Source organism: Gobio gobio (genome assembly GCF_949357685.1).
Source record: "Gobio gobio genome assembly, chromosome: 15".
Lineage (NCBI taxonomy): Eukaryota > Metazoa > Chordata > Actinopteri > Cypriniformes > Gobionidae > Gobio > Gobio gobio.
The window spans coordinates 27,582,354-27,606,101 of NC_137108.1; the positions used below are offsets into that span (position 1 = coordinate 27,582,354).

General features: G+C 39.5%; 1 protein-coding gene across 4 annotated transcripts in view; it reads right to left on the bottom strand.

Annotated features, from left to right (window-relative positions):
* The window catches only part of cadm4 (cell adhesion molecule 4), a gene marked incomplete at its 5' end in the record, with an annotated part of 181,897 nt that overhangs the window by 16,557 nt on the left and 141,592 nt on the right, over positions 1-23,748 (bottom strand). For 2 of the 4 annotated variants that reach the window (XM_079836365.1, XM_079836364.1), the window contains 5 exons: positions 314-379; positions 7,597-7,769; positions 13,967-14,057; positions 15,212-15,373; positions 18,924-19,211. In XM_079836365.1, the coding sequence (XP_079692491.1) occupies positions 314-379; positions 7,597-7,769; positions 13,967-14,057; positions 15,212-15,373; positions 18,924-19,211 (780 nt within the window). The remainder of the gene's footprint in view (positions 1-313; positions 380-7,596; positions 7,770-13,966; positions 14,058-15,211; positions 15,374-18,923; positions 19,212-23,748) is intronic. The other 2 variants (XM_079836367.1, XM_079836366.1) reach the window with 1 other exon arrangement.

The window sequence follows — 23,748 nt, forward strand, 5'->3', positions numbered from 1 at the left end:
TAAAAATGATGGATGCAGAAATTTGTGTAGAAGACGAAGAATGAGAGAGAAAAAAAATGACACTGCTCATTGTGCAAGCACTGTAATAAAACTGTCACTCATTATTACACATGTGAAGAGGTTAGCCAATCACAACAAAGGTTTTTACATATTTTAAAAGCTACAGTAAAAAACAGCCTGTTGTATTCTAAGGGAAAGAAAGAAATGTTAAAGCAGTCCTCACGTGAACCTAAAGTATGGAAGGGAAGTGAATGAGGAGTACAGGAGGTGAGGTAAGGTGAGGTGAGAGGTGAGATAATGGAAGAAGGGTTACCTTCGTATTCCTTTGATGGAAGGATGGGGTGAGTGATGGCAGGATGAGAGTTGGGAGGGAGAGACACTACAAGGGAATGGCATTACAACAAAGTTAAAAACAAACTACTGCAGCTACATTCAAGCACATGCAGGGGAAAACATGCAAAATGTGGCCTGTCAGTGTGTATATGAGTGTATAAGTGTGTGAGCAAGAGATGAACAATGTTGTTCATGAATTGCACCCCTCTGCCAGGGTCAAGGGTCTCTTTGCGGGTAACATCTCCAGCCAGCAGGGTGCAGTAGCTTCCTGTTCCACCCTTTCATCCCTCACCGCTGCAAAATACTGCAGTTACCGTGTACCCCGGGCTCAGCACTCTCTCTCTCTCTCACACACTGTAATCTTCAATCCCTCCATCCCAAAGATCATCAATCTTACCGCTCTACTCACCATCCTCCACACCTCTAATATAGGCACTAGCCTCATCGCTCTTTCTCGACCCATCTCATTCCTGTTGCTGGCTCGCAGCTACTCTCTATGCATACGGGTCTATCCTTTTTATGCAACAAAGAGCAGCAAGTTTTCAGTTGCGTATGTGTGTGGCCTTCATACTCAGAGGGATTAACCGCATGGTACCAGACTGATCAATAGCCAGACACAGATCAATATCCCGAGACCACCCTGGCTCTTCAGGAAGAAGAGGGCATCTAATCATTTTTCTCATTCCTCTCCTCTCACAACCTCTTGTCTTCCTCAGTGGCAAAACATCTCACATTTTAAAACATTTCAGGGATGTTAAAGGGACAGATCCCTCAAACATGATTCTTAAAGGGATAGTTCCCCTAAAAGTGTTTTTTTAAGTCACAGTTAAAGGAGTAGTTCACTTTAAAATGCAAATTAGCCCATGATTTGCTCCTCCTAGGTGTATATGACTTTCTTATTACTGATTAACACAATCGGAGTTATATTAATACTGTAAATATCCTGACGCTTTCACGCTTTATAATGGCAGTGACAGGGTCCATTGAGGTTGAAGCTCAAAAAAAGTGCATCTATCCATTATAAACTTACTCCACATGGCTCCAGGGGGTTAATAAAGAAAATTGTAAGAAACAATATCCATATTTAACACGTAATAAAGTAAAATTATCTAGCTTATGCCAGACCCCCTTCCGTATTCAACGTACGTAAAAAAGTGTCACTGGCGTGATGTATGATATAGCATAAGCGTCTTAAGTTGTGAGAGGCATTACACTTTCTGCACAAGTTGAATATGGAAGGCGGTCTGGCGGGAGCTCGATATTTTACTTAACAACGTGTTAAATACGGATATTTTACTAACAACCCCATCGATTTGCTTCAGAAGGCCTTTATTAACAGCCCAGAGCCGTGTGGATTACGTTTATGAAGGATGGATGCACTTTTTTGAGCTTCAAACTCAATGGACCCTGTCACTGCCATTATAAAGCTTGGAAGAGCCAGGATATGTATTAATATAACTCCGATTGTGTTCATCAGAAATGGGAAAGTCATATACACCTAGGATGGCTTGAGGGTGAGTAAATCATGGGCTAATTTTAATTTTAAAATGAACTACTCCTTTAACCCCATAATGTGAATTCTGTCATCATTTACTCACCATAATTTCAAACCTGTATGACTATTATTCTTTAGAACATAGAGAATTTTTTCAGACCATAAACAAGGACTGGCAGACATGGCACAGAAGCACCATAAAAGTTTCATAAATGTTGTCCATGTGACTATTTCCAAGTCAAGTCAAGTCAAGTCAACTTTATTTATATAGCGCTTTTTACAATGCAGATTGTTTCAAAGCAGCTTCACAGTGTTAAACAGGAAAATAATGCAACAGAATTTGATTGCCACAGCCACTCTGGAGAAAACGGTGATGTCATCTAGCTCATTTCAATTATCATACTGTGACAATGTGGGCAGATCAGTTATTTAGTTGATGTATTTAATTTAGTTAAGTACACTTTAAAAAATGCTGGTTTAAAAACAACCCAAGTTGGGTTGAAAATGGACTAACCCAGCAATTGGGTTGTTTTAAGCAAACATTTAACCCAACCGCTGGGTTAAAACAACCCATTAACTGGGTTAAAACAACCCAATTGCTGGGTTAAAACAACCCAATTGCTGGGTTAAAACAACAGTGACAGTGGCAAGGAACCAAAACTCCATCAGGTGGGATAATGGAGAAAAATAAACCTTGGGAGAAACCAGGCTCAGTCGGGGGGTGCCAGTTCTCCTCTGGCCAACAGTGTATGATTATTATTCTGGCAACTTTACAGGTCAGAGGTCATATTAGGAATAGTCAAAAGATCGGAGTCATCACAGCGGAGACGGGTTTATTGAGGATGCCATGTCGATGAGGCATTTCAGGGGGAGTCTAATTGGCACGGCCTCTGCAGACACTTCAGGGATGCGTTCAAGTCTTCTGTAGCCTTAAAATTGATTCGAGTTAGAGACTAACCAAAATTCACATTGTGATTCATTGATATCCCTACTAGAACCGCTGCAAATTTAATCAGTTAAATTTGGAAACCATTCAGTATGCTTTGTGAAACGATTGAAAATATTCCAAATCCACTGATCAAATAAATGATTAATTCACAAATAAAAAAAACACTAGTCGTCTCATGACCACACTGGGGGGGGGGGGGGGGGTGACTTTGGTTTGGTCGGCCTCTCAAACAAAGATTTTTACATTTCGCTTTCAAAGACATATCATGTGGATCACTTTTATGTTTTTTTATGGTGCTTTTGCATCCTTTTTAGGCGTGAAAGCTTCAGTCGCAATTCATTGTAATTGCAGGGAAAGCAGTCTTCAAAAACTTTTCTTTTGTGCTCTTAAGAAGAAAGAAATGTATGCAGGTTTGGAATGACATGAGGGTGAGTAAATAATGACCGAATTTCCGTTTTTGGTTGCCCTATTCCATCACTCAGATCCTTTTTTTTCTCATCACATTTCCTGTTCCTCTTTTATTTCTCAGTGCTACCACTTTCTCATTCATTACATTTCTCTGTTTTCTTGTACTTTTCCCAAAACCAATCATTTAAAAGGCGTTTCTTCTTTCCTTCCTCCTGCACATCATTATGGCTCAGGCTGGAAGCTGATAAACATTTCATCACACAGATGGTTGGGTGAGTCACGTCAGCAATGTTCTCTACATTTTTGGGACTTTGGGCTTTGTCCCACATTATGCCATCAAAGAAAGAAAGAGTGGCAGATCTTCAAGTTGTGTTATAATCCTCTGTTTACGGAGTCCGTAAATCCCAGTCTCTCACCTCTCCCCTCTCCGTTTAAAGGCCAAGTCTCTGTCGTCAACTCGACACACTCCTTAACTCGCCTTGCTTAATATTCCTGTCATGACTATCCAAAGGTAAAAAATGACATTTTCAATTACTATATTCCCTCTTGCTCACGCTTCCTTCTCTTTTTCCTAAGTTTCACTTCATTAATTAAGTGCCCATGTTTTTTCTCCCAATTAGAGCCACAGCTCATTACTGCGCTACATCTTTTTCTCTCTCCTGCGAGCATTGTTTTTTCTCCCTCCATCTCTTTCTCCATCCCTCCTTTTCTCTTCTCTCATTTCAATCTCAGTGGCTCTCTGAGGCTGTTTGATTGTAATGGCTTTTATCGGCAGCAAGGTCCATCATGGCTAAGTACTGCTGCTGTTTTACATAAGCATGTCTCCAGGGGAATGTCCTCTGACCCTTTGACCACTGGGACAAGCTGCATATGTAGAGGTGAGGAATACACACACACATACACACACATATTTGCTTTTTTTTGTGGTGAGGACTTTCTATTGACTATTGTTTTTTTGTATAGTGAATTAATGAAATTCTCTATCCTCGCACCTTAAATCTAACACTCACAGAATCTAACTCACATTATTTAGCATGTTTAAGACATTTTCCTCATGGAGACTTTTGGATGCTCCCCACAATGCAAGTGAGTTCAGATTTAACAGTTCTAACCTGAAGCACACAGATACATTTAAATAAATATAAAAATGTAACGCATAAAAAATGGTTGTGGTAAAAGAAAAAAGTATGCAACAAATATATATGCAAATGTAAAAGTTTCCAGACAGACCGAGATAAAGCAGCACAGACAGGCGTACCTGTTGAGCCATGTGGTAAATACACACTTGCATATCAGTCAGCGCAAATTGCGAAAGTTCTGAAAAAACAAAGTCTCCTCCTCTGTCCTTTTGTCTTCCTCATTTCCGTCACCTCTCTCCATTGCTCTCTGTTGCCTGATTCATTCTGTCTTTCTCTCATCTACCTTCAGTTTATAATCGTCATTCTGTTCATATTGGTTGGTTGGTTGCTCCTCATTTTGCACTTCATGGTCACTTTAGACATAAAATAAATCAATGGGAAAAAGTTTGTCAGTGCGAAGCAGCAAGATATTTAGATTAGCCCTCCTCCACCCTCTCGTGTCACTGTGACTGCTGACTCATCATCTCAATAGTTCTCCCTCATCCTCTATCAGCCTTCAGCAGTCAGCCATTTCTCTCTTTTTAGTTGCACTGAGCATGGGATTTCCAGCGGATGAAACCTAAATACGCTGATACCGCTGAGAGTTAACACCAAATCTTGTTCATTTACTCCCACACAAACACATTAAATGGGGAGGTCTGTGTTCTGTGTAGGAGAGGCAACGAGAGAAAGGAAAGAAGGAATTAAGAAAAATAGGAAGGAAGCAAGGAAGGAGAGGGATGAGTGAAGGACAGGATGAATGGAAGGAAGGAAGGAAGGAAGGATGATGGATGGAACAAAGGAATAGTGATAAAAGGTAGATAGGAAGCGGGAGAGGGAGGAGTGAAGGAAGATCAGGATGAATGGAAGGAAGGATGGATGGATGGATGGATGGATGGATGGATGGAAGGAAAATAGGATGAAGGGAAGAAAGGAAGAAACAAAGGAATAGTGAAAGAAAGATAGATAGAAAGGAAGTGGGAGAGGGAGGGGTTAAGGAAGAACAGGATGATGGATGGAATGAAGGACGATAGGATGAAGGGAGGGCAAGCAGGCAGGAAAGAAGGAAGGAAGAAACAAAGGAAGGAAGGAAGGAAGGAAGGAAGGAAGGAAGGAAGGAAGGAAGGAAGGAAGGAAGGAAGGAAGGAAGGAAGGAAGGAAGGAAGGAAGGAAGGAAGGAAGGAAGGAAGGAAGGAAGGAAGGAAGGAAGGAAGGAAGGAAGGAAGGAAGGAAGGAAGGAAGGAAGGAAGGAAGGAAGGAAGGAAGGAAGGAAGGAAGGAAGGAAGGAAGGAAGGAAGGAAGGAACATAGTAAATGTGAAAAAGATAGGAAGGAAGCAAGGCAGGAGAGGGAGGGAAGAACAGGAAGGAAGGAAGGCTGGATGGATGGATGGATGGATGGATGGATGGATGGATGGATGGATGGATGGATGGAACAAAGGAATAGTGAAAAAATATAGAAAGGAAGCAGGAGAGGGAGGAGTGAAGGAAGAACAGGATGAATGGAAGGAAGGAAGGATGGATTGATGGATGGAAGATATGATGAAGGGAAGGAAGGAAGAAACAAACAAAGGAACAGGAATAGTGAAAGAAAGATAGAAAGGAAGTGGGAGAGGGAGGGGTTAAGGAAGAACAGGATGATGGATGGAATGAAGGAAGATAGGATGAAAGGAGGGCAAGCAGGCAGGAAAGAAGGATGAAACAAATGAAAGAAGGAAGGAACATAGTAAAGGTGAACAAGATAGGAAGGAAGCGAGGGAGGAGAGGGAAGGAAGGAAGGAAGGAAGGAAGGAAGGAAGGAAGGAAGGAAGGAAGGAAGGAAGGAAGGAAGGAAGGAAGGAAGGAAGGAAGGAAGGAAGGAAGGAAGGAAGGAAGGAAGGAAGGAAGGAAGGAAGGAAGGAAGGAAGGAAGGAAGGAAGGAAGGGGTAAAGGAAACAACTAAATGAGAGAAGAGAAAGAAAAAGGAACCATTGGAAGGAAAGAAGAAACAAAGGAAGAAAAGACAGATGCAAGGAAGGCAGGAAAGAAGAGGAGGAGAAGGAAAGGAAAAAAGGTTTGAAGGAAGAAAGGTTGGAAGGAAGAAATGAATGAAGGAAGGATGAAGGGACAAAGAGGAATAAAAGAAAGAAGGTAAGAAAAAATAGAGGAAGACATTTTGAAAAGAAGAAAAGTAGGGGTGAAAGAATAAAAAAATTAAGGAAGAAATTACAGAATAAGAAAGAGACAAATGAAGGAAAGAAGGAAGGAAAGAAGATAGCAAGAAAGAGAGGAAAGAAAGCAGAGAGGAAGAGAGGGAGGATGGAAGGAAAAAAGAATAGAAGGAAAGGTGAAAGAAAGGGAGAAGAAAGAAATGGAGGGATAAAAAAGGCAGAAGAAAGAAACAAAGGAAGAAAGGAAGGAATGATGGCAGGAACAAGGAGGAACAGAGGGAGGAGTAAGGTAGAAGGAACAAAGCAAGGAATAAAGTAAGGAAGGAAAGAAAGAAACAATAAAGGAAAAGAGGGAAGATAAAAAGAAGGGGAACAAAACGAGGAAGAAACAGAAAGGAAGAACACAGATGAAACAAAGGATGGAAGGAAGGAACAAATAAAGGAAGGAACAAATGAGGAAACAATCAAAGGGAGGAAAAAATAAGTATGGAAGGAATAAAGGAAGGAAGAATAAACAGGCAGAGAAAAGGATTCCTGGGACATTCTCTGAAGTGCAGGGGTGTTTCAAAGCTTCACCTACACAGAACCTCGGATAGAAAGAGCAGAAAAAAATAGAGGGAGCGAGAGATAGAAGCGGGATGAAAGATGACATTCCCACCCACCTGCGCTCTCCGAGCTACCTCGTTAACGTGCGTATTTGATGGCTGTCGTTACCATGCGAAAAAAAGAGGAAAAAAAGAGAAAGAAAGGAGGGAGACCTCTGGGGATCTCATTTCTTGCACTCTTTCAAAATACATCACGTATCCTGCAGGTCTACAGCCACAGCTGAAGGGTGCAGTACACTGAACAGCCACCAGGGGCAGACCCGGACGAGAGGGGGAGGACTAAACACCATGGTGGGAGCACAAGATGAGTTTGTCACATCCAAAGCCACAGTAAACCACCTCTGTAGCTACGAAGAACCCACGCTGTTCTCAAGCGGCAAAGAAAGTGTAGGTGTTTATGCATATACATTTGGAGTTGTTTTGTAATTCTGAGCAGTGTGGAAACAGGTTTCATGAAAGACATGCAAAAATGTGGACTTTATTGTAGTGTGGAAGGGGTAAGTGTTAATATCACGGGACCAGGGACACTCGTTTTCTTACCGTACACCAGCAGTGTGTAGTGGTCAGCTGCACGGCCATAATTGTTATGCGCCTGACAGAGGTAGGTGCCGTTGTGTGATTGGCTGAGGCGAGACATATGGAGAATGTTGGCCGTTTTCTCCGCCCTCTCGGGAAGAGTGTCGTTCACTCGTGACCACTGGATGTCACGTGGTCTAGAAAAGAAGAAAAGACAGACTGTAAAAGGACAATATTTTAAAGAAATTAGTATTTATCAAAGAAGGAACACGGCATTAAAAGTAAAGCTTGAAAAACAATTTGCTGAAAAAACAAATCTCCTCCAACTAATGAGGCACCAGGGAGGAAGGAGAATAGAAATCTGATCATCTCGAAAAGATGAAAAAGACATTAAAGACATTTTGCCTAGGCTTGTTTTGAGAGGATATACTTTATATATTCTATATTATTTTTTTATTCCATTGGCAAGTGTTTTTTTTTTTACATAAACCTCTCTACATTTTGAATCGAAATCGTTCCGTTGAATGAATGAATTAATTTAAGCTGCTGTCCGTAACTTTTTTTGTGTTCAAGATTTACAAAAATTATATAATGAGAATGTACAACATGAATCCATTTTCCAAACCGTGTTTTTGTCTTACCCTGAATCATTATGGTACACTTATAATAAGTGTTTATATTGGGACTATTTCAGACCGGACTGGTAGGAACCGCTGCGGAGGAGCACAGTCCCTGCGTGACTCGCCATAGACATAAACAGAGAGAAGTAGCTCCGGCTTCAATTTTCTTCCACAATACGCTTGCAGTTCTCTTTATTAACCACTCGAGCGCAAAAGTTACAGACTGCAGCTTTAATTAATGACTCACACAAAGTATTAATTTGTTTCATTCCTAAAAGATTCAGTGTTTTCGAATGAATCAGTTGAATGAATGATTCATTTCCTCACTCATAAAGTCACTGGCTGTATCCAAATATGCCAACGTCAACTATATTATGTGAGTAGTTAGTAGTATCTGGAAAGAGTATGTCCATGATGAATGAATTCATTGTAATTCATATATATACAGTGAGGAAAATAAGTATATGAACACCCTGCTATTTTGCAAGTTCTCCCACTTAGAAATCATGGAGGGGTCTGAAATTGTCATCGTAGGTGCATGTCCACTGTGAGACATAATCTAAAAAAAATCCAGAAATCACAATGTATGATTTTTTAACTATTTATTTGTATGATACAGCTGCAAGTAAGTATTTAAACACCTGAGAAAATCAATGTTAATATTTGGTACAGTAGCCTTTGTTTGCAATTACAGAGGTCAAACGTTTCCTGTAGTTTTTCACCAGGTTTGCACACACTGCAGGAGGGATTTTGGCCCACTCCTCCACACAGATCTTCTCTAGATCAGTCAGGTTTCTGGCCTGTCGCTGAGAAACACGGAGTTTGAGCTCCCTCCAAAGATTCTCTATTGGGTTTAGGTCTGGAGACTGGCTAGGCCACGCCAGAACCTTGATATGCTTCTTACAGAGCCACTCCTTGGTTATCCTGGCTGTGTGCTTCAGGTCATTGTCATGTTGGAAGACCCAGCCTCGACCCATTTTCAATGCTCTAACTGAGGGAAGGAGGTTGTTCCCCAAAATCTCACAATACATGGCCCCGGTCATCCTCTCCTTAATACAGTGCAGTCGCCCTGTCCCATGCGCAGAAAAACACCCCCAAAGCATGATGCTACCACCCCCATGCTTCACAGTAGGGATGGTGTTCTTGGGATGGTACTCATCATTCTTCTTCCTCCAAACACGTTTAGTGGAATTATGACCAAAAAGTTCTATTTTGGTCTCATCTGACCACATGACTTTCTCCCATGACTCCTCTGGATCATCAAATGGTCATTGGCAAACTTAAGACGGGCCTGGACATGTGCTGGTTTAAGCAGGGGAACCTTCCGTGCCATGCATGATTTCAAACCATGACGTCTTAGTGTATTACCAACAGTAACCTTGGAAACGGTGGTCCCAGCTCTTTTCAGGTCATTGACCAGCTCCTCCCGTGTAGTTCTGGGCTGATTTCTCACCTTTCTTAGGATCATTGAGACCCCACGAGGTGAGATCTTGCATGGAGCCCCAGTCCAAGGGAGATTGACAGTCATGTTTAGCTTTACCTTCTTTTCTACTGATTGCTCCAACAGTGGACCTTTTTTCACCAAGCTGCTTGGCAATTTCCCCGTAGCCCTTTCCAGCCTTGTGGAGGTGTACAATTTTGTCTCTAGTGTCTTTGGACAGCTCTTTGGTCTTGGCCATGTTAGTAGTTGGATTCTTACTGATTGTATGCATCAATGGGCCTTGACCGCCCATGAACCTGTCGCCGGTTCACCACTGTTCCTTCCTTGGACCACTTTTGATAGATACTGACCACTGCAGACCGGAATACCCCACAAGAGCTGCAGTTTTGGAGATGCTCTGACCCAGTCATCTAGCCATCACAATTTGGCCCTTGTCAAACTCGCTCAAATCCTTACGCTTGCCCATTTTTCCTGCTTCTAACACATCAACTTTGAGGACAAAATGTTCACTTGCTGCCTAATATATCCCACCCACTAACTGTTATTCACTTCCCCTGTCATAATGTTATGCTTGATCGGTATATATATACACTCTAAAAAAAAAAGGGTTCTATCTGGCACCAAAAATGGTTCTTGGCTCGTAATCATAGGGGAACCTTTTTAGTGCTATATAGCACCAATTTTGGTGCTTCAGTGGTTCTTCTGCGGTTCTTCAGAGGTGCTATACATACATATGATACATACATGCATGCAAGCATACACATGCACCTTTATTCTCTTTACTAAACATTATTGTATTCTTTTTATAAAGCAATAAGAATATTGGATTTTGTTTGGATTGGATTAAAATTTATATTTTATATACTTTTACATACTCAATATTTGGCAGAGAAGAGAGGAAAGGGTATAGTCCTAGAAGATAATACCAGGCAGACAGAGACAAAAGAGCGTGAAAGGAGGAGATTACTGAACACACACACACACAACAAACAGCTGCGAGGTGATCCACAGTAGCAGGAGATACACAGAAACTGTAGGGCAAAAAGCCCAAGGCTTCTGTTCCGAGCCCACCGCCTGTGAAACGCCTCATCCTTCATCCACCCTGGCTGGCATACAAGCCTACGTCATCACACCGTAATCCCACGGGACACTTTTAATTACAGCCCTCACAGGATTCAGGATACAGTACCACACACACTTTCTCGCATACATACAGATGAGCCAGCCAAAGCACTGAGGAATAATAAACACACCCCTCCAACAAATGCAGACTGTGTTTAATTGGTGATTAATGTCGGATGAACATGATCGTAATGGCTTTATAACCAAGCAGCACGACACAGTGTACTCTGAGTTCAGTTACCGTAGCGCGGCATCTGGATCCATCTCTCATCCCTCCCATCAATACACTCATTTATCTCAACCTATCCAGAGAGCGGTCTCTCTGTGGGTGGGCAGTCTATTCTCATTTCTCATCAGTGCATTCTGTAATCTTCAAACATGCCCCTACATTTAAACATTTACACGTTTCACACTCTCTTTCTCCCCATTAAATAAATCACATAGCCTTTCATTTCTCTTTCCCTCTGAGCCCATCTTTCTTTCCATCCCTCACTCATTCATTTATTCCCCCATTTCAGCGTAAAATGAGTGGCAGCTCAAGCCTCCTCTCTATCTCTCCATCTTTCATTTCTGTAGCGGTTCCTTATGAGGCTCTGGAGAGGTTTAATGGCTTTCTGCTCACAGCCTCTTATGGAGAAGAGGCTCAGTGACCACAGAAAAGAGAAAAACAGAAGAAAGTGTCTGTGCTCACAGTGACAGTGGTGAGGTTGACTTTCTCCTTCAATATAAGCCATTTAGTGATGTAAGAAAGAAATATCTCAGAAAAACTGAAACTTCATTCCATATTTACCAAAAATTGGCAGAAAAATATGGTTAAGGACAGACATGCATCTGTTGTAGAAAAACTATTTATTTATTTATTATTTATTTAACGTCCATTAACTCTTTTCCCGCCATTTATGAGAAAACGCTTCCCCGCCAAACACAGATTTTTCCGTGTTTTCACTGACATACTCTAGGGGGTGCTATTACGCATCCTCTGAATGAGTACAGAATCTCCTGATCAAAACACAGGCGAGGAAGACACAAAAAAACAAGCGTTCATATGCAAGCAGATGCATATGTCAAATAACGTGATCATCAACATTAAACATCATATAAATCAAAGCTATCTAATGTCACTGAATGTAATGGATGAGCTCAGGATGAGCTATAGGACTGGGCAAGCATTAGGGGTGTTGATTGACTCGATCTACTCCATCCGTGTTTGATCATCACTCTGAATCTGATCTGGATGTAGTCTTTGACAATTTTGTTCAAAATGATGCTTTTTTATGTCTGTTTAAAAGCAGAGGGTCTGTTCTTTATTTTGATATATTTCATGCTCAGATATTCATAAAACAAAATATTCTATGATCATTTTGAAAATGATCAAAAACCCTGGGGGTGGCTGGCAACTTTTTTTAACCCTCTGGGGCTCTTCTATCATTTCTGACCCGAATATTTTAAAATAATTTTTTTTTTAAAAATCGTAGCTTGTAACCTTATTGGTACTTGGTATATGACCACCCAAAAAAATTGGGGACAAGATTTGAAAAGTCTAAGTGGTCGTAAAAAAAATAGTCACACTCGGGACCTTCAGGTCAAAAATGACCCCCATAGGAAATTAATGGGAAATTGGCAAAAATATGAAAATACAGAGTTTTTTTGTGCATACAATCTACAAATCAGCCAGGATGCAGAAAAAAGGACTCAACAGTGAAGGGGTGAATCTCTAAAACATCAAGAGTGCAAAACAGACGAAAAAACACACACACAAAAACATAATTAGCTTTTGGAATGGCACGCGTTAATTTGTGTGTGCGTGTGTTTTTGTGTGTATAAGTGTGTGTGTGTGTGTGTGTGTGTGTGAGTTTTTTTGTCTGTTTTGCACTCTTGATGTTTTAGAGATTCACCCCTTCACTGTTGAGTCCTTTTTTCTGCATCCTGGCTGATTTGTAGATTGTATGCACAAAAAAACTAATTTCCCATTCATTTCCTATGGGGGTCATTTTTGACCCAAAGGTCCTGAGTGTGACTATTTTTTTTTACGACCACTTAGACTTTTCAAATCCTGTCCCCAATTTTTTGGGGTGTTCATATACTAAGTACCAATAAAGTCACCAAGTTTCGGACCATTCCGATGAAGCTATGATTTTTTAAAAATAATTATATAACGCAAGATCCACTATAGTGGTAAAAATGTGCTATTGCATGATAAAAATGCTCAATGTGTCCACCGGATGGCACCGATCTCATTTAAAAAAAATTGCTTTCATGAGGCCTAGGCTTGACCCTAAAATAAAATACAGCTTTAATAAAAAATAAAAAAAAAAAACACCAAAAAAGAAAAGAAAAGATATTATTGAACAAAAATATATTTCATTGATTTTACTCAAATCTTTTTGATCTTAATCCCGCCCTCCGGGTCATTTTTGACCCTAAGGTCCTAAGTGTGACCCATAAATGAAGAACCCCAGAGGGTTAAAAACGCTGGCGGGGTAAGAGTTAATGTCTTTTTTAATTGTTCATTTTATCCAATTTTACTGTATATTGTTATTTTAACTACTATCACCTCTACTGGCACATTTTTTTGTATTTCGTATTGTATTTCACATTTTATAAAGAAATACATTTTATTTTATCCTGTTTAATTTGATTTGATTGCATATTGTTATTTGTATTACTTCTATCATTACTGCTACATTTATTAAAATAAATCAATATATTATTTATAAATAAATAAAATTAGTAGCAGTAATTGCAATAACATTTTATTTTTATTATTTCCACCTTTATTACAAAATTAATTTATAAAAAAATTGTATTTTGTTAATAAATAAATGTGGCAGTAGTTGTTATAAAACAATACAATATACATTTTTATTTTTATTTTACCAGTCACTGTTTTTATTGTGTACTTTGAAACTTTAATTGAAAGGGAAATAATAAGAGAATAAGGTATGGAGGGAGGAACAGAGGACAGATTCGAGGCTGTCTTTGTTCTGAGCCATAATACTTTATTGGAGCTGGATTCAGATGATCCTCTTTAAGCATTTTGGATTGTTAGAAGATAAAAGCTGTTCCTGTGGGACGAGTTCAGATGATTAGGTTTTAAAGAACATGTAGAAACAGAACTCCACACACGCTTTCACATCCATCAAGATCTCCCACACACAAACTGACAGAAACATTTAGAAAGAAAAACACACAAACGCTCTTGTACACTCACAGTGGGTTGCCGGTAACGGAGCAGGTGAGACTGAGGGAGTCTCCCTCTCGGAGGATGCCCTGAGGGGGTATGATTTTCACCGTAGGAGCAACTGTGGAGATAAAGAGAAAGATAGAGTGAGGGAATAAAAAAGGAAGAAAGCTCCGTCACAAAGACTAGTGAGCACCTACTGCCTTCAATGGCAGTGTTGTGACTAAGCTCATAAGTGACTGGATTGGACCAATTCACTCTACTATGGAATTACAATTGGCTAATGCAAGATATGTCTATATTATAATAACACATATATGAGAATTATCTATTTAATGATTTAATTTTTTTTTATACACAATCATTAAAATGTTTGGGATGAGTAAAATTTTATTTTTTGAAAGAAATTAAATTGATCAAAAGTGACAGTAAAGACATTTATAGTGTTACAAAAGATTTGTTTAAAATAAATACTGTTCATTTGAACCTACTATTCATCAAATAATTCTGTAAAAGAAATGTCAACATTGATAATAATAAGTAATATTTCTTGAGTACCAAATCAGCATATTAGAATGATTTCTGAAGGATTATGTGGCACTGAAGACGGAAGTAATGATGCTTAAAATTCAGCTTTGTCATCAAAAGAAAAGAAAAAAACATTAAAAAATATATTCAAATAGAAAACAGTTATTTTAAATTGAAATAATAATAATAATAATAATAATTCACAATATTACTGTTTTTACTCTATTTTTAATCAAATAAATGCAGCTTGGGTGAGCATAAGAGACTGTTTAGTGATGAATTGACTAGATTTAAAATCAAAATGCAGCTCAATGCAGATTTTGGAACAGAACAAGTGTCTCGATACATTTCTAGCAGGTGTCTGATACGCACTGTGCAATACAACAGCAATACACTAAAGTTTATTTGAACTCTATTGTCTTTTTATAGAGTAAAGCCCTTTAGTTTTTACAGCAACTTTACGAGAGGAGTCTTTGTGTAAAGATAGTAGATATTTTTATTGGTTGAAATCTTTCCAGAGTATCATATTTCAAGTGTTTCTGTTAACACTGTGGTATGATGTGTGACGGGATACTGTTGTCTTCTAGTCCTTTATCATAGCAGACAAGATGTAACAAACAAACAAACCTTGTTAGAAGCTTGCCAAGTAAACATGTTTAAACAGATGGGGCTTCTGTGAGCTAATAACAACGTTAATCAGTCTAATATGGCGGTCGCCATGGAAACGTGACGGCATTGTTGGCTCACAGTGAACGTCCAGGCTGTAGTGACGAACTCGCTTCTGCCCCACGAGTGCCGGGTGAGACGCCTCACAGCTCAGCGCCGCTCCGTTATCTTTCCTCTCCACGGGGATACGGATAGTGTTGGAAACAGTCACAGTCTTGCCGTTCTCCTGCTGAGAGATCACACCTGAACGAAAAGAGAGGGATGGAAACAAATTGAGGGGTTTATAGAAGTCAGTTTGTTCACATTTCAGCCAAAACAATATTTGCATACCTTTCATACAAAGGATTGCACGCTCGCCCTGGTTACTTCAAACAGAACGAATTTGATGCGCTGAGCAATACACCTTACACACATTGATTTCACAACCACAGAACAGGCTCTATTATCCTGTGAGACTATTAAGTTTTAATTTGATGATAAAAAACGAAATGACAAGGGGCGAATGAAGGGCACAAAAGTATTAATGAAAGAGTGTAGGTCGATGGAGAATGAGGTCAAACAGAGTTTACAGAATTATCAGGGATATGTCAAGATTATGGTAATTACAGGTTTTCAACTTGTCAAATTCAGATGTGTCAAACTCAGATGTACCTAGTGTTGTCAAAAGTACCAACTTCGGTACTGAATTTCTTTAAAAATATGACATTACCAGCGTTTCCCTCTAGCCCTTTGAGCGCTGTTAAACGGATTCATAAACACCTCTGATTGGCCATCGTGTTCATGAGCTCAACATATTCGTTCAACAGAGCACAAAATGCTAGAGGGAAATGCTTGTACCATTACATTTTTTATATTTCAGTACTGACTGAAAAGTGAAGCCAAAGTATCTCGATCGCATCCCGAGTGGCTGTATGCAGTATAGGTCATAAACCCCGCCCCCTCCATGAAATGTAATGGGACATAGACAAACTAAATCAAATTACACTTCTAATACATCTTCTCCAAAGATGGTTGCTGTCTTTTTAGACAGTTTTTATCAAGCTGATGTTAGTTCAAGTGTTCGTTCTTTAAATAAGTTTGGTTTTAGTTAGTTATTTGATGATATATAAAAACGGGGGAGTGACGTTATGATTGACAGCTGAAATTGAGCTCTTCTCTGAGGGAAGTTGTCACTGAGGCACCAACGGACATTTTTCGGAAACTTCGGGAGGAGATTAGATTCCAAATAGGCAACTTGTTGATTAGGCAGGAGTGTGGGCGGGACCTTGATATCGCAGCTCCACTGCGCACTCACTACTGCGCAGACTCAAGGCCTGTTCACACCGGGACGATTTTCGCACGCGTTTATCGCCGACGTTTAACGCCTCGGGACTAAACAATGGGCGCCAATGTGAGTGTTCACACCGACGCGCAAAACGCCAGGCGTAAAAGCGTCATTTTAAAAAAAACGCCTCGGGTTCGTTTTTTTATTTTGACGCGGCGCGTAAAAAACTGTCCGACCAATGAGATCGGCGCTTTTGTTCACGTGCCTGGAGCTGCTGAAGTGACAGTAAAACACGACTTGGTGGCGCTCAAGCACAAAACGGTCTTGCCGAGCACACATTGATACGAGTAGTAAGTAGACAAAGAAGAAGATGAACTGCTAATGCTGCTTGCCAGTTAGCAAAAAGTGTGTGAATGGTTTTGTCCATATACATAATATGTCTATGGTTTTGGCAAGCACGTAAATACTGTCTCTCTTCTCCTTCTGTGTGACAAGCGAGTGTCAAAGGCTTAAAGTGCCGCAGCACCATCTTGTGTACCGGGAGCGCATCGACTGAATGTGCACGTTCACTCGGCGCAGCGCCAGTGAAAATCGCTTGGGTGTGAACACTCAAGACGCGCCGAAAAACGGCACGAAAAACGCTGGCGATAAGCGCGCGCGATATTCGTCCCGGTGTGTACAGGCCTTCAGGCTCCAAGTTGCAACTGCGCAAACTCGAGACCCAAGATGTCAGCGCCATATTTGGACACTGGCGGTTTCACTTAAACGGAAGAGAGTGAATGCGCGTCGTCCATCTTGGGATGACACATTTTTGGAGGCCAAAACCCAGTAACCCCCATCTTTCTGAAGTTTATGTTTTTAAAAGATTTTTACTTGTCTTTACTTGTGTGGTTGCTACAAAATGGCTAAATGGGACTACAGAGGTTGATGAGTACATTAAACATCATCACACCGAACAGGTTAACTCATTTACTCACTAGTCCGCTTTCATGGCCTCGTTGTGTTCACTCTTGCAAACTCCTCTAACTCAAACTTTCAGGGGAAACGTTTTTAAATAAAGACTGGAAGCTTAGTGATGGTGATGCTGAAATCATGCAACAGCAATTTAGTTAGTTTCTAGCCTACATTTAGCTTTTTACTTCTGCCGATTGCATTTAGGCGTGAACATTGTGTTGATTTGTGAAGATTATCATGATGAACAAAATGTGTAAGAATCATAAACTTTTGGTCACAGTGCTTATTTTCTGCAATAATCCAAGAGCCAAATTGGGTTTTTGTCAGGGGAACCAGGGTGATACTAACCTCTGGGTTGGCTTACAAAAAATACACGTGTTTTCATCTCGTAATTATGGTAATTACGGCATGGTGTGAACGCAGCATTTAGCTCCAACCCTACTCAAAGACACCTGGACAAGCTAAAACAAGCTAGGTGAGTTTAATCAGGGTTTGAGCTAAACTGTGAAGGGCAGTGGCCCTCCTGGGTCCGATTTGAGAAACCCTGTTGTAAAGTGTTATCCAATCTCAGAGTTACCACCTCCCAATAACATGACAAACACAGCATGGCTGTTTCAATATTTGTGTCACTCCGCTTGTCTGTGATTGTGACCTTCCAGACCAGAGAAGGTGAGCAGTTTGTGTGTAGTTGTGTGGTTTCGCATGAGGCTGTTTCCAGACAGGCTGCCAGTCTCTGCGCTACTTTGGGATTTAACAGCAAATTTTGTCTGAACCATAAGTTACTTGACTTGTTTATAGAACTCTTACTCGTGTGATATCACTTAAATAACCTTGATCAGGCAGACATTTAAATGATTTTCAATGAAGCGGAACAGCGATGGGCTCAGAAAGTCCAAACTCAAGCTGAGCCCCGTCTTATTGAATCTGTCGCAGGCGGAGAGACACTCTCTGCTCACAGCTTTATATTCAAACAACACTGATAGAGCACCAAGCCAACAATCTCAGCCTGCACTTTCCCTGTCTCTTTGTCATTCTCTACCATGGAGCCAAAAAAGGAAAGGTGAAACAAAAAGATAGAGCAAATGTGATGGCAGTGAGGAAAAGAAGGGGGAGAGAGAGCTAGAAAATGAGAGATAGAGTTGACAGAAATGAAAGGAAGGCACAGATTGGGGCCGCACCTGGATCTAGTTCAGTGTGTGGGAGTGTATTTGACAAAAAACGTCCCTCTGCACACATCCGAAGCAGATGGACAGATGCATTTGAAATTCGATAGAGTGACATAAAGCAATAGAGGGGAAAATGTGCCAATGAGCAAACACATGGGGAGAGGAGCAAAGCGTATCTTCCTGGCTGCCAGAAAGATTAGTCGAAATGCATGACATTTACCGTGAAGACAGAGAGTCTGACAAAGAGACAAAGCAAATATGCACACATGCGAGGGATTTTTAATAAAAGTTGACTCCTTTGTTTGTATATGTGCTTATATGCTTTTTCATGTTTGTAAGTGCATGGATAGTATATAAATGTGGCTGCATTGAATCTGAAATTACTTTGTCACATTTAAATGAAACTCACCAGCGATCTCCCGGCGGTCTCGAACCCAGCGCAGTGTGGCTGGTGGTTTGCTCCGCGGGGACAAGCATGTGAGTTCCACCTCTCCACCCTCCACTGCCTCTGTCTTCACCTCCACTGTAGGCACCTCCGGGGGCACCACCACCGACAGCGTCGCCACCTGGTGGTGTGTGGCATCGGTGTAAAGCTGGCAGAAGTAGCCGCCCTCATCAGACACACTTACATTAGTCAACGTGATCCGCACCAGGCGCGGAGAGAAAAGAACCATCTGAAAACGATCGTCTTTCAGTGCTGGAAAAGAGAGAGTAGGGATAAGCAAGGATAAAGGAAATGTAGGACACGCAAGTTAAAATTAAATCAAAATTTATCCCATTTACTTTCTAAATGCATCTTTCTGGTCTTATTGTGAGCAATTTCAGTGGTGCATGTTATTGCAAAGAAGAAAATGTGTTTTTTAATTTTTAATCAAAAAGGAGTGACTTTCTCTTTCTCTCAAATTGCTTTCCTTTTCTGCTAACTTCCAAATAGGCATTTAGGCATTGTTTTACCAGCCTTATTTCAGGTTTTGTTTCATTCTGGTATATAATGCCTTCTTTTCACAATGGTTAAAATCAAGTCAAGCCTATTACGCAAGTAAAATGTGTTGTGGCTGGCAATTCACACTGAGTTAAGTAATAAAACGGTTGTGTGAAGAGAAAATGAAGCAGGACAAAATGCTACCAACGTTACTACATAAAAAAAACATTTGATTGGTATTTTTTTTTTTAGGGGCCTTGGGCACCTATTGTATCCGTTCCCGTATTCTTCTTCTTCTGCCATTGACGTCTATGGCAGCCCATAGAAACGTTTGCGGGAAAGTTGTAACGATTTGACATTCTGATAGAGGATAGTCCCAACATTAAATACACCAATTTTGGTGTCTCTAACTCAATCCCTCTAGCGCCGCCACCTGTCCAAATTTGTACTTATGTTTATGCTAATAACTTTTGAACCTTAAGGGCTAGAAACAAAATTCTCTGATTCCTGAGCTCCCGATCGCACCCTATGATGTCATTTCCCGTCATTATAAATTTCCTGGAATTTTCCCAAAAACCTACTTTTGCGAACTCGTCCTAGACGTTTCGTCCCATTTGACAGATGGCTGTCGGCCATTTTTAATTATGTGCTAAAATGCTGTATTTTATGAACGCATGAACGGATTGTTACGAAACTCGGTATGGGTCATCACCACGTTACCCTGAAGAAGCCTGAAAAGTTTGGAAACAGCGCTACCTAGTGGAGAATTCTATTTTCAAACACTTATAACTTTGGGTGTGATTGACTTATTTTGTCAAACTTTTTTTGTCTCCTGAATCCTTGCCGAGTCCAACGATACCAGACTTGCTAGGTTTCGGCGTATGGTTTGTGCAGCGTGGTAATTTAGCGCTCATAAAACGTTAGCTGATATCTTTGAAACAGCTAGTCCGATCGAGACGAAATCAGCGTCAGAAGTTCGAAAACATAGGTCGATAAGTACACGCTAATGCCCAAATGTCAAAATATTGATAGTAAAGGGTATTAAAATCCAATCAAAGACAGGTGTCAGTCATTTTTTACATGATTTTTCATATAAATGTATATAACTCCAAAACGAAATTAGATATTTTCACCAAAATTGACACTCTCACTCAGAGGACACATAAAAAAAATTGTAGGATTGTGCCTCATGGTGGCGCTATAATAGAACAAAACATGAAATTCCCATAGACTACAATAAATTTTTCTGCCTTTTTGCCTAAAATCATCTTAAAATGCCTTTAATTGCTCATTGTTGCAGTTGATCTAACCCTCCCAGCCATGTTGGCTTGTCTTATTGGCTTATTTTCTCTTGGCCCCGGTATTGTTGCTTGCAGCTATATTTTATTAATACTTCTATACAAGTATGTATGCATAAAATTGAACAGTGACACTTAAGACATTTATAATGTTACAAAAGATCTCCATTTCAAATAAATGCTGTTCTTTTGAACTTTCTAATCATCACGGTTTCCACAAAAATATTAAGCAGCACTATTTTCAAAATTTATATTAAGAAATGTTTCCTGAGCATCAAATGAGAATATTAGAACGATTTCTGAAGAATCACGTGACCACAGGAATCACAGGAATAAATAACATTTACAAATATATATAATATACTAAAATAGAAAATAGTTATTTTAAATCGTAATAATATTTCACAACATTGCTGTTTTCTCAGAATTATGGATAAAATGAATGCAGCCTTGGTGAGCATAATAAACTTTTTAAAAAAGCTTTGTAAGATACATAAATACCACTTTGTCTTGTAAGTGTTGTAAATAATTTGATAGTACAATAAAGTATTACCTTTTAAGTGACTTCAAAGCAGTTAGTGTAGTGTTGCTACTTTATCAAAAGGGAAGCTTGTAGTTTCACTACTTTTAATTAGTATTAGTTTGTTGTTTGCAAGCTACAGTTTGAAATTAACTTCTCCAACTCTGATAGAGAATCACACAATGAAGATCAAAAGAATAGAGCAACATAAAAAGGAGAAGATAAAAAGGAGAAGAAAACAACAACAGACAGGGTTTTAACTAGCATCTCTTACAGAACAGCTGACACAGAATAACACATAAATACAGAGGGGAAGCAGAAAACAGAGGCATCGAGAACTGTTGAAACCAAGGTGAGAGAAAAATCAATTGTCAGAAAATAATAATAACAAATAATTGTGGCAATTCCAGGGGCTGGACAGACCTTTTTGGGATAAAAAAAAAAAAAAAACCTTCACACAAACTCATTTTTTATTGACTGGCGCTAAATACTCCTTTTCTCCCTACTTCCTTTTAAATCTTTTTGTCTGTGGACAACTATGCTCTGGAGATGTGACTCTGCCATCAGCACACTCAAAGATAGTTCTGGATCCATTAGATTTTCTGTGAAATCCGTCAATGCAGACTTTTGTCAACTATTGTTGGCTTAACCAGACTGCAAACTGGGGGGGGAATCTGAGCAAAAGTTGTGCAGTGAATTCCAGCCTCAAGTTAGTGAATTAGAGTTACATACTAAATAAGTAAAAGAGTGATACATTAAACAAATGAGAGAGTTGGTGAATGAACGAGTGATAAACTGAATATGTGAGTGAGTGCTCTTGTGTGACATGTGTATCTACTCACTCGATCCATGTTTCACACAACGGGAGTAAAAGAGCCTCACTAAAGGAGATAAATGCCTTTGCTCATGCTAAATGGCAGGGAAATGTCAATGCATTGTCCAGGCCGCTGTCACCTTTAGTCACGCCTCATTTACACACCTCACAGATCTGGCCAATCTGAAGGAATCTCGTGGAAAGGGCGCATGCTGATAGGCTATTGTATTCATGACCGCTGAGGGATATTTACGCCTTGTTGCCCGCTAAAAGACTGTTATCGGGATTCATTAGTTAGCAAGCAGAGTTTTCATTTGCGTTTCTCTGTACATTTAGACCAGGGCACTCAAGCAGTAAGGGCAGCCTGGAGCTGTCATGATTGCACAGTAGAATCCACAGATATTAAAAGCCTAAAGATTGTTAGCAAAAACTGTGTCTGGAAATAGTGGTGTGAATGGCTCCGAAGAGATGTGATTTAGTTCCTACAAAATGGCCCAATTATGTGCACTTATAAAAGCAGAGATCACGGATACTAATTCAGCTTTTAGCTTTTGTGGTCCTTTCTGTTTCTACCAATTTCATTCTTTCTCTCCATTCTCTTTTTTCACCGAATTACGTATGCTTTCTGAGTCCTTTTCTGAGGCAAGGGTTACAAAGGCAAGGATGAAAACACATTACATATCATGTAAAACGAGGGTGACAGAGAGTCATCACTTAAAGGGATTTCAAATTTGAGTGATAGTGACGGCTGCGATGGAAAAAACAAAGGTTATTACATAAAAGGATCCTTAAAAAGAAATTGAAATAAGGTGTAATCAGTTAAAAAGGATTTCAGAAAGACTGATGGCGCCAGTATAAATATATTCCAAAGATGATAAAAGCTAACTAGCATGAAAAGAGACTGTTCCACTGTCAGCATGAACTCCAAGGTTGTGTTTAACATATTTACCACTTACCAGCACTAAAAGCGAACCATTAATGGAAAAGGAATGTGTCTGATGAAGTCAATGTCAGAAAAGGAGTGCTCAATAAGTTAATTTTGGTACTTGATAAAAATGCTGCAAAATGGGGAAGAACTTTAATAAAAAAATCAATGACAAACTATACATGAGGTTTAATGGACCAGCAGTGAGGATGTGTATTTTAAATATACTATATAAAAATATATAAATCATCTATTTGATTTACATCTATTTGATGGAAGACCATTTCTGCCTCAAAGTAAAAAATAAAACAGGCAATTACGATATTGTTTAAAATAAGAAAATAAAAAAGAGACGTCACATTGTGAGACAATTACAATTTCTAGCAATTTGAGAAAGCATTATACAATGCAATAGAAAAAAGTTATTTTTATGCAATAAAAGTTTGATATCATAAAATACTTAAAATATCATAAAATAGTAGCACTATAAGATATTAAGTCACAATTTCTAGAAAAAAGGTCAAATTGAGAGATATAAAGTCGCAAAGATGAAAAATTGAGAGATACACAGTCATAATTATGAAAAGTCGCATTGTAAAATATAAATCACATATTTGTTTCCTTGTTATATAAAAACATAAATCAAAGTTCTCAATTATGTGATCAGTGATAACTATATCACTGATTAACTGACTATATGTTAAACATTATATAATGCAATACATTTAGTTTGTACAATAAAAGTCTAATATAAG